This window comes from Sturnus vulgaris, chromosome 20, assembly GCF_052056855.1.
Source record: "Sturnus vulgaris isolate bStuVul1 chromosome 20, bStuVul1.hap1, whole genome shotgun sequence".
In the NCBI taxonomy this organism is placed as follows: domain Eukaryota; kingdom Metazoa; phylum Chordata; class Aves; order Passeriformes; family Sturnidae; genus Sturnus; species Sturnus vulgaris.
Genome location: NC_142262.1, coordinates 4,739,926 through 4,752,003, shown reverse-complemented (window position 1 = coordinate 4,752,003; position 12,078 = coordinate 4,739,926). Strand labels below are relative to the sequence as shown.

Below are 12,078 nucleotides of genomic sequence, written 5' to 3'. Positions count from 1 at the left end.
TATAACATCTGTTGAGGCATAAATAAAAATCAGATTGGTCCCTCTCACTTTTTTAGTGTGAAAGGGTGAGGTCTCTCACCAGCTCCTTCTCCAGAGTGGACAGTGAAATTACCAAAAGAAGGTGTTTGAATCAACAGATTCTTTGACATTCAGGGTGATGATGGTTCTGCTTCTTTGTACAGTGTATACAAACAAATTATTTGCTTCCAGTAAAGAAGATCTTGTGCCCAGCAGACAGCTGAGCTAAGCAGACATGCCCAGGTACATGTGAGGACTTTCCCCGTGGTGCTGTCACAGGAGCAGTGCCAGGGACTCTGATGACACCCAGAGCCTCCAGGGCTGGGTCCAACATGTCTGTAGTGAAGGAGGGAGGGATGCAGAACACTGATCAATAGGTTATGCAAGTGCATGCAGAGACATCCTAGGGGGCAATTTCATCCAAGATGTGCCATAATTACTGTGTTGGCCAAAGGATGTGTGGATACAAAGCTGGGGACTGAGTTTATTCTGGCTGTTTGTGGCACCCCGATGTGAGATACTGTCACCATCAGGTTGATGTTTTTGATCCATTCATCAGTCAGTTCAAAATAAATTTTCAGCCCTATCCCTGTTGTTTTCTTCCAATTATAATTTACCTTTCTGTCATTTGCCAAAATCTGTTGCTGTTCAGAGCTGATTTGCCAGCTGCTCAGGCATTCCAGTAATGTGTTTTACAGAAATGTAGAAAAGAGCATGTTAAACATTGCAAACACTCTGTTCAAACCATGTCTCTCTATGATCCATGGGAGGAAAATTATTCGAATAAAAGCCTTAAAATGCCTTTCCCAGGAGAACATTCAAGACTTGAGAAAGAGAGTTACAGTGCTTGACTGCCAGCTGAGGAAATCAGAGTCAGCCAGGAAGACCTTTGAGGTGGCCACTGAAAAACTGCTGCAATTTGTAGAGGTAACTTCACCTGTCATTTCTAACAATATCTTATTTGGAAAAGGTTTGTGTTGATGTTTGTGAGGAATGAGCATAGTAAAATGGCTATAAACTAGTTTGCAGAGATCCTTTCATTCCTAGAAATACAGATTATGTATAAGTGTACAGATCCACCCAGAGGTTTACATAATCTTTGTGTTTTGCTGTACTGGACAAATTTAAATGATCAGATAACTTTTTCTACCTAAACTCTATTAATTTCTGTGAAACTTCTCAGAAGAAAAAGGCAGAAAAGTTAGTATTTGATAATTTTTGACATGTCATGAAACAACAACAAAAAAAGTGATGTCATAATTACTTCATTTAAAGGGGTTATAATATTTTGGTTTTTACTTTTGCATTTCTATCTGGAGACACTAGACTCTAATTGCAAATCAAATCCCCCACCCCCAAATAGAACATCAAACTATAAGGTATTAACTTTTTGACTGTGTTGATTTATAAACTGTTAACTTCTTGACTATGACCAACAGGTTGTGCATGAAATACTTTCAGATAACTCTACTTCCTCAACAGTTTTAAGGTAATGAAATGGAAATATTAATAGTGAAAAACTCTACTATTGTTTCCAAGTCTCGAAAAATTGCCTTGTAGCTATTTTTTTCTATACTTTTGCTGTATATTCTGAGTGTCATTTTATTGAAGGAGAGGGCATGGCATGAATTATAAATTAAGCTTTCAGGATACAGCTTCATTAAAAACCTCTGAATTAAATTAAAACAGTTAGTAATTACATAGCTATGATTGTCTGGATGTTTCCATAAAGTAATTATAATGTACTAAGGATTAGTTAAAATTCAAGGAACCTTAACAGTGGGTTATATTTTTTTAATATTTTTTTTAGATTCTCCTAGGTGATTTTGCATCACAATGAATCAAGTAGCATATAAATAAATTGATAAAATGTGTATCCATTTACATTTTATTACTTTTCTTGTTTAAAAAGCTGCTGGGAATATTCAAGATTTGAGCAGCCTTTGGTCCTTCAGAAAACTGGCATGATTCTGCCTATATATCTCAGATAGCATTCCATTAATATTTATGTAACAGTAGAATTGTTCAGTCTCTTTCCTGTAGTTTTTTTTTTTTTTTTCAATACAGCTCTCAAGGAAATTAAATTTATTTAAGTGGAGTGAACTGGAACTTTATTTCAAAAAACCTGTACAGACTCAGACCAGCTAGGATATCATAGGTAATCAGTGAGATGGAGTTCCCACTGGCACTGCACACAACAGTGGTGTCTGTTTTATGAAGTTCATCGAATTTATTTTAGTGAATGCATTAATTATCAAATACTAAGCCAAGGTAACAAACTGACTCACTAACAGCAGAGAAGATAAGAGTTGGGTCCCATCAAGCAGTGTCCCTTAAATGCTGGTATGAAAATTCCATTCAAGTTCATTTCCTGACACCCACTGAGTCCTTGACACTGCATTTTGAGTTGTGAATGTTGTTTGAGCTGAGCTTTCCAAACACTGCATTGTTCAGCCAGCACTGCTGCTGGGCCACACTCACTGATGTGGGAGCTTGAATCGTTTTTTGTTCATATAATGAGAACAAAACCACTTTAGAAAAACAAGTTTACCTTATTAAAAGGAGCAGTTTCCTTTATCATCTTACAAACAAACACTTTTTTTTTTTTTTTTTATTTTCTTAGTGACAGGAGAACATTGTCCACTAAAGCATTTGTGGCTCGGCTGGGAAGGGTTGGACCTACAGTCACAGCAGCTCTTGCAGCAGAAGCCAGGGACCTTGCCAAGTCTGTCCGTGCCATTTTGGAAGTAGATTGTGAGTGAGTGTGTCCATCTCTGTGTGCTTTGAAATCTGGTATCAGTTCATCAGCCAAGAAGATGGATAATTTCATTTAAAATTGGATGTGAACTGGCAGAATAAATCATTCCTAGCACGGAAGGGCAGAGCAGGATCAGTGTCAGCTCAGGATGCATCTTCATCAAACTATAAATAGAATATAAAGTTATTCCAGAGTACATTTCTTCACAGGAAAACTTAAAGCACAAAATTAATGCCAAAGTGAGGAATATGAAGATTACCAGAATCATGTAAAACCAGCAGAATTTCGTTACTGTAATGCTCTGTTTTTCATACTGGAATATTTGCAAAATGTTATTCTGCTGGATTTACATGACCATGTATCAAAGTGTTTTAATGAAGATGTTGTTGCTGTAGGGGGTGAATGTAGGCAGCAGTTCCATTTGGAGATACCCATGTGTGTCCTCTGGGCATGAACAGAAATCTGTTCCCATTGGTGAAAATGATGGCAGTTCATGAGAGTGACTGTAATAAACTGCATCAGTTGAAAATCTAAAAAACAGCTTTGAGTTATCATATAATTCCTGGCTCAGATCATTGAAATGATCCTGTATTTTGATGGTATTTGCCTATAGTTGAGCAGGCATGTCAGTTCTAATCCAGCTTAAATGGATTGATTTACAAAAATGGAACAGAAATGGTATGTCACAAGAGGTTTTGGAAAGGTGGTTAATTATGGTTGCCCATAATTATTGTATCAAACATTTGAATAGCTTTGATTGTTTAGGAATTAATTTAGAAAGAGACTGAAAAAAATGGTTGTTGAGAAAATAAGATACGAAAAATAGATTTTTTTTTTACATTATTTATGAAGCATTTCTTTATTATTCACTCTGTGGAAAAGAAAGGAAAATAAGAAGATAACATTTGTTCAAAAGTGTTCAGAATATTGGAGTTACTGATGGAGTGAAAAGAACAACAGTGACCAGGAGAGGAGATAATTGGTTTTCCACCAATGACAATCATAGTTCTGTCACACTGAATTGGTTTTATTACACTACACAGGAAATTGTGTGAAGAAAACTTTTGGTTCTAAATGCAGCTGAATTCTAACGTGGTTATATGAAACCTAATAGGTGGAATACATGTTAGAAAGCTCTGGAGCCACGGCAGGCATCCATTTTATGAACCTGAGAATTAAAAATAAGTCTGCAGAGAAGGATTTAAAGACTGAACGTCATCTTTCTGAGTTCATTCTGATTTGGAGAGCATTACAGATAGATTTGGGCTCTGACAAGCCTGGGTATGAGATTAAAGCTTTAAACCTCACTGGCTTTTTTCTCCCTCTCCCTCCAAAAAAAAAAAAGTAGCTAAGGCAGAGGAACTGTGTAATAGCATTCTGTCTGCAGTGTTCTCTGCCAGCTTCTCACTAAATGTTTTCCATGTGATCTGAAGTTTTCTTGCAGATGAGTTGTCATGGAAGGGGGGCTCTTGTGTATGTGGCATTTCATAAATACCATCCATCAAAGAGAAAAGTGGAATAGACACTGCAGTGCAGACTGAAGGCTTTCCTTCTTCCAGGAAGGTGTCCACAACATAATATTTTGTTATTGAATTCTTAGAGAGAACTGGAGTTCATATTTTTGGGGTTGCTCAGTGGATCAGAATGTCTGGCTGGGCAGCCTTTGTGATACATTTTGCCTTCTAAATAGAACTTCTCTTTCATTATTTGCTTCATTCTTGTAAATACGAAGTAAAGGAGCCCCAGCCAAAATTCCTCTGATTCATTTACAATACATGTGAAGCAAAGCCTGGGTGCCAAGAAAAGGTTGTAGAGTGTTTTTGCAACAGAAAACTGCTTTCTTTGTAAAAAAATCTTCCTTGACAACCAGGTCAAAATGACATACTTAGGAGTTATCCTCACAAACTATCCCCTTCCTCTGTAATAGCCTGACATTTTGCCTGAGGGAAGAGGCTTGAAGAAATTCAGTGTATTCCTGAAAATCTTCAAGTACATGCTGCCTTGTGCTACTGCTGCAGATCAGCTTTCAGCTCTGCAGGCTGAGTGACAGCTCTGTGAAGGCACTTTGATTCTTCAAGTGAAGACTCTGGAAAAAAAAAAAAAACAACCAAAAAAACCCCAACAGCTCGATTTCCAGGGCTTACTACTTCAGGATCCAAAATGCAAATAAAGAAGTAATAAACAGAATTATCAAGCTCATCCCTTGAAAGAGCCATTCTTCATCTTCTTTAAAGACTGTAAGCTATTTTTAGAAACCAAGCCTTGAGAGGCCGTTGTGCTTTACAGAATTTGAGCATCTCCTGAACACTTGAAATTGCTTTCATCATACACAGGGTAATAATGCCTCAGTGAAAAACTGCAGCATTTCAAAGTAGTTGCTGCCTGTTCTTAGTAGTCCATATGGTGCAAATCATGCTAAAAAGAATGGAAGATAGCGTTTTCTTCTTTTCTGTGACAAATTTAGGAAAGGAATACACTGGGTACTGGTAATGACCAAAATCTGATTAACCCTGGAACATTCTAATCTCCTCATCAAAGAGCAGGCAATCAGCATTTCAGAGCAGGCACTCAGTATAACACAGCTTTCAAGTATTTTGACTGCCAATTTCCTCCCTCTGCCTCTGAAACTTCTGTCCAAAAATACAGCCTTGCTGTAGTTGACACAATCCCAACCATCCACATCCAGGAAGTGGCTCTGAAGCCAGGTTCTCAACTCAAGCACTGAATTTTGAGCTATTTTATCTCATCACATTCCTTTAATTTGCTCTCAGCCTGGGATCTGACACAAGGCAATCATGCTGAAGTTCAAATAATTTCCAAATTAATACAGATTCCAAAGCTCCTACTTAATTTACTCATATTGATCTTGCCAGTCACTATGCATTTGATTTTGAAGATCCTACAGGCAGAAGTTTAGTTGCCTGGATTTTATGTTCATTTTCCTTGAATGCTGACTAGATAAAAGCAGATAATAGGAATTGCTGCTGCTCAGCATCCTTAGTGCTTGTTCTCTTGATGGTTAAATTGCTTTTGATTTTTGGGCAGTGCCTTACATCTTTGGCATTAAAAGCTGAAATATTGAATATCCATATCTTCAGTTTAGGGATTTTTCATCTCTATTGTGTTGAAATGCCAAATCCATTCTGTAGTCAGGAGCATTATCCCTTCCCATTCTTTTTGACAGTGTGGGTGGAACTAAGCTATAAAGTTGAGTAGCAAGGCTTCACAAATAACAATTTTGCTATTTTGAAAAGAGACAATATTATTAAGTATTCATATGTCTTTTGTTTGTTGCAGGCCTGGTGTGTTTGTTTATTACAACAGAATAAACGCTATTTATTTGTACATTTAATATACATTATTTATTTATACATTTTTGTTATTTTGTTCTTGAATCTTGCATTTTATGAACACAGCAGTGCTGTAATTTTGTGCAGCTAATTGGCTGTAGTTCATCAGCTCTTCCCCCTCCCCTTTTTACCTTATGCCTGTCTAACAAAATCCAGTAACTGTGGCATGTCCTGGTTAACTTCTGTTAGTTTGGCTCCTGATATTAAAGATGCTGTATCTTTTTGTATTTTTAATATTAAGCAAAATGATTTCTTGCAAGGTCCAGTTTGTGAGTGTGCATTGAGGGAATGCCCCTGACATTCTTTCAGATGTTGATCTAAAACTTTACATTTCCTTCCTCATTTGGAAGAGCTGCTTGGGAAGGAGCAGCTTAGTGATGACTAAAGAAATAAAACTGTGTATTCATTGTCCTGGCAAGGCCAGAAATACTGCAGTGAATTCCTGAAATCAGAAATAGAAGAGACCTGATGAATTAAACAGAGTAGATCCTGAACACAGCTGTACTGCTCCCTTTTTAATAGTTTTTGCTAGCAAAAAAAATTAATATCACTGCTGTGTGCCTTAAAGGTAATAAAAAGCTTATTTTTGTTAGCTAAACATTATCTGAGGTAGTATTTCCACTAGAAAATATTAATTTGGTGAAATTAATATGTATTACTCCTTTGAAACTTTAGAACAACAGAAGAAGTGAGTTCTCCCAAAAGAGAATTTATCAACTGTTCTATTCAAAGGAAAATTTCACAGTTTTGCTAGTCTCTGAAAGTTAATTTTCTTTTTTCCCCTCCAAACAAAAGTGCTTAATGGGTAGGTAGTTTCATTTATGTCAAAAGTAATACTATTAAGTAATTCAATGAACTTTTTGCTGTTGAATCTTACTTGAGTTGACATTTAAAAGAAAATATATCAATCTCAGAATAATATTATTTTAATTTTTCCAATAAACAACATCAAATATACACAAAATGAGAAGTGGATCTGTTTCACACAGATTACAGATCTTGTTAAATTTTTGCCTTATTTTGAAAATGGCAGTGTTTCATTAAAAAATGGATTGCTTTTCTGCAACTCTTTAGATACATTGCAAATCAGATCACAGTAAGAAACCTGAAGGTGAATAACTTATGTACTTGTAGAAAAATTAAAATTCAAAGTTGCATAACATGGAAAATGGCTTCTATAATCCTCAGGAAAAAAAAATCCAATCATATTTAATACAATTTTACAAGGATGCAGTCAAGAATCCGAAATATTTTTTCTGCATAACTGCTTACTTACAACAAGACTTTTAATTTTCTGGAATTCATTTAAATGTCCAATTTTGCATGCATGGTAAATAAGAATGAAGAGTTGTAATTCTGACAGTATTCATGGAACTATAATTTCAAAAAGAAAATCTGAATATGTTTCATTGCAACAGAAAACAAATGTTCCACTTAAGAAATGTAATACTGTACAGTATTGAAAATAATTTTGATATAAATGAAATTAAAATGAGTGTACATAAAAATTAATTTGGAAAGGGATCACTAGACCTGTGAGACAAGTCCATTCTGTCTCCAGTCTGTAAATCTGATACAAACTGCTTTATTGACATGATTCCTACACTTTGCTTAAAATTATTACCCCACTCTTAAAAAGGAATTTGATGCAGCTGATTTGCTTTTTCATGGGTAAGAACAGCAGAAATCCAAGGACTTAACAAAAGTCTTCTGAATTTAATATTTATGTTTTTTTTCTGATTGTCTTATTGATAGGAAATCCTGAAAGCAGCTTTTTTTTTTTTTCTTTCTGGACAGTAACCTACAATTACTAGAATTTATTGTTACACCAGGGATGCTATTCCCCAGCAGCCTTGGGTAACTCTCAGCTTTATTAGTGACTTGTAAAAATTCTTAGCTTCTGGTTTTTCAGTAGTATGTGTGATGTTTGTGTTTCATGGAGCATGGACCAGGGTCAGGGAGCACCTTGGCACTGTCTGAGCTGGGAATTTTCATTAGCAAAGGGAAAAGATGGATGGGGAAGCACAGCCACAGCCACAGGCTCCCTTTCAGTTTTCTGAGAGCATTTTACTGAGTTGGCTTTCTTGCCTTTTTTATCATAATTGCTGCAGTTCAGTGCTGTAGCTCTGATGCAAAGTTTCATTGCTGTGTGCTGGATCCACATTCATTATATAATGCATGGTTATCCACATGTTTTTAGGTAATTTAGATTTTTAGCTGTGGTTTCCAGGCTGTACTCAGTCATCAGCAACTGAACTGCAGAATTCTCTTGTCTGATTTACAGCTTGTGTGCAGAGCCTAGACTCTTTTATATTCTTTTCAATTGCAAGATTTATTATGATAATCTGGGAGAGGTTTTGATGTTGGGTGGTGATCCCTGACTCAAAAAAAAGAAAAAAAAAAGTGAGGCTGCTAAGCTGTAATCATCACTGATGAAATAGTAATATTTAAGTGCTTATCTGTTCTTAAAAGCAGTGCCTGTAACAGAAATAAGTTATGCCAGTGCAGCCAAATCAAGACTAATTAAAAAAAAAACAAAAACAAAAACCCAATAAAGAATAACCAAAAAAACCTAAGACCAAAAGAACCCTTTTGCTGTTTCACCTTTGTCTGTGGTTTTTTGTTTTGTTTGGTTTTAGTGTTAATGTTGGGGTGTGAGTACAGGTTCTGTCTGATAAGCCTTAAAAACATTCCCTAAACCCTGTTTCTCTGGCCAGGATTGCCTTGGGTTTACAAGAAATACTTCAAAGGAGATGAGAGAGGAGTTTTTCGGTGCATAATATAATTAAAATGTATCACTTCTGTGAACACAAGACATAAAAATGCCTTGCAAATGGGAAGCAGAACAAATGTCTGCATGTAATGTAAATTACAAAAAAGTTTAGAAAAGTAGCACTCAGTAGTTTGCCACCAAGGCATCAGAAAAGATTGAGCTGGGAAGGACCTCCAGCAATCAGACTGTGCATCCATGTGCTTCCAGCAACACAAATTATTATTACTATTATTATTATTATTATTATTATTATTATTATTATTATTATTATTATTATTACTATTATTATTATTAATAATAATATTATTAATATTATTGTTATTATTATCATTATTATCTCAACCAAACAGGAATTTGTCCAGCATTTCTCACTGCCTCTGTGGGCCAACTATTGCTATCCTTAATTATCTTTGCCACATGAAACCTTTTCCTTTGGCTGCAATCCTCCTTACTGTGGTTAAAACCTGTTACCCCTTGTCTTGACCCCTGTGGTTATTGAGGACACCCCACTACTTCCTCTTAGTGCCAGTTTTTAACAAACTTACAGACCACGTAGCATCTCCACCCTATTTGCTGTTTGCTGAATACATGACACCAGTTTGCTGAATTTTTCTCTACGCCACATCTCTCCTGGCCACTTCCTTACCTTTGTATTTTTCTTGACTTCTCTCCAATTCATCCAAGTTGTATTGAGTTCTGTATTTGAGAGCTTCCTGCAGGAGACAAAAATGGAATAAGGCTGTTTGCCTATGAACTCCCACCAGGTCCCCAGATAATGTTTCCTTTCCCCAGTAGCTCCATGTTAGTGGTTCCTGTGAAGTTTGGGTTTTCTTCTACTCCCAGAGCCGAGGGCATCTGGGTGTGCCCCCTTCCTTCGGGGCAGCTGATTGTCCACACCTTGAATTCTTTGCTGTTGTCTTTGTCAAGCTGCACCCTCTTTATTTCAGACATTTGATCCAGTTAGTCAAGCCCTTACAAAATTCTAATCTTGTTTTTCAATGGCATTTCAGAGAAAGGTGCTTTTACCAATGGGTTTTAAATCCTGAATTATCCCCAACCTCCCCTTCCTTAGATTAAAACCGTATTTTGTTGAGTGTGAGTGAGGAATGGCATTGTTTTCACCTAACTGGCCTTACAGGGCCCAGGAACTACATAGACCCTGCTCATTTGATTTGGTGTCCAAGAATCAGAACATTACAGTAATTATGGACAAGCAGAGAAGCTGGATAAAAGCTGACACTAATAAAGAGAGAATAATTTTAAACCCTGATCAAATCAGAAAATACATTTAAATTTCAGTTATGAGTAAGTTGCATGCTGATTTATTGGTGATTGAATATGCATGTTAATCCCCATGTTTCACAGCAAGGAAAAACACAATTCAGTGTCTAAAGCTTGTATTTCAAGATAGTTCTTTAATGTGACCTAGATTTCAGAACTCTGTTGTTGCTGCTAGAAAAGCAAATTATTCTCTCTCCATTCACTTACCTTTAATGAGAAAAGATGAGTCAGCTTTTGAATAGCACTGCCTGTCCTGACTTTCAAATCAAAACATTTTAATAATGAAAAACAAGTGATATTATTATATCTTAAAATACAGATGACCTAACAAGATTAGCACAGTCTCATTAGGATAATTTCCAGCATCTCTGAAAAAAAACTTCATTAAAAGTCTACAGGCTTGTTTCGTTCAGATTGTGACCCCTTTATAAATAATTAGTTGACTTTGTGCCTCTTCCCATACAAGTTGTGTTTGCTCTTGGTAACTATGGAGACTGAAGTCAAAACTCTCCAGATTCAACAATTTTACTGGATGGTAAATACTTCCTAAACTGTCTCTCTATTAATTTCTGTTGACATAATGCTTAGAATTTTGATATTTTAATCCTTCATTATAACATGGTGTTTTGACATAAGGGAGGAAACAAACTTTGAAATTCTGTGGCACAGAGAGGCAAATTGTTCTCAAGTCGGAGGAAATGCACAGGGGAGGCAGGGATTGGTCTCGGCCCCGGATCAGTGTGTGAAAGGCAGAAAATACCCTGGTGAGAGAGGAATTTATCCTTGAGGGGACAGTCCCACATCCAAGTGTGACATCCTGCTTTTTTGGCTGGCAGAAGCAGCTGAGGTTCAGCTGTTTGTGGGGACAGGTGGGTAGCCCAGTGTCACCCCGGGGGTGTCAGGGAGCTCCTGTGCCATCATTTCAGGTGACCAACACCAGAGTGACCAAGGCAGAGCTGATCCAAAGCTCTGTGTGTGTGCTTTTGGCAGTCAGTGCTCAGTTCATTTTCTCTGAGCATCCTCAGAGATCTGCACTGGTGCTGACAAGGGGAAGGGGGATGAGCAGAGTTCCCTTTGTTGGGAATCAATGTGTGCTGAAGCTGTCAGGGCTCATCTTGTCTCAGAGGGCTCGTAGGCTTTGCTGTCAGCTCCTGCAGTTGTCACATTTTTTCACTTCTCCTCAGTAGGTAGGAGTGAGAAGCTGAGGGCCAGCAGAGTTCCTCAGACATACACAGCACACAAGTGTGTTCATTTAAATGGGAAGAAGTACAAGGAAAGTTGATTGCCGAGAATGAGAGAGGAAACTTTTTTAAAAGTGTGTTTTATAGAGAATTTGCTAGAGGGAAACATAATTGCTTGGTGCCTGTAAAGAGACCTAAAGGAGGTACAGAATGTATGTATGGCTCACACTGCATGTGTTACCTCCTAGCCCGGGGCTTCTGCATCATTGACTGGGAGTTAAGGAGGGAGATTTTGGCCTTGCATTAGTGATTGCTGTGAGTATTGTGTTTGGTAACAGAAATTTGCCTTTCACTGTAAATTTTACCTTTACACTTCAGGTAAAGTTCAGTATGCTAAATGGAGGCACTTTGTGATTTTTTTCCCCCCCTTCGGATTTATAACAAAACAGGAAATCTATTTTAGGTTTTAAGAACTTTTTCACATTATTTCTAAAATATTTGAAATTATTTCTATAAAACTGTTTTTTTAAACTACATGTAGCTACAGGCTTTTTTACATCAGGTTAAAAGGATGGCTTGAGTTGATGTATTCTTACAATTCTTGCTTCAAAGAGAAAAAAACATTACTTTGGTCAGTCTTTGCTGTGAGATGAGCTGAGCAGAGAGTGGTTCTGTCTCTCAGTTGTAGGTGGTTCGTGGCAGCCCCTTCTGCAGTTT

General features: G+C 37.0%; 1 protein-coding gene and 1 long non-coding RNA gene across 5 annotated transcripts in view; one reads left to right on the top strand and one right to left on the bottom strand.

Annotated features, from left to right (window-relative positions):
- The window catches only part of STXBP4 (syntaxin binding protein 4), a 66,598-nt gene that overhangs the window by 32,494 nt on the left and 22,026 nt on the right, over positions 1-12,078 (top strand). For 3 of the 4 annotated variants that reach the window (XM_088176389.1, XM_088176388.1, XM_014878231.2), the window contains 3 exons: positions 829-945; positions 1,458-1,507; positions 2,642-2,772. In XM_088176389.1, the coding sequence (XP_088032515.1) occupies positions 829-945; positions 1,458-1,507; positions 2,642-2,772 (298 nt within the window). The remainder of the gene's footprint in view (positions 1-828; positions 946-1,457; positions 1,508-2,641; positions 2,773-12,078) is intronic. The other variant, XR_015807752.1, reaches the window with a different exon arrangement.
- On the bottom strand, positions 2,815-10,523 carry LOC148221558 (uncharacterized). Its single transcript, XR_015807753.1, has 3 exons — positions 10,388-10,523; positions 9,546-9,612; positions 2,815-2,940 (listed from the first exon to the last, which is right to left on the bottom strand). It is a non-coding gene; the product is annotated as an uncharacterized LOC148221558 (long non-coding RNA).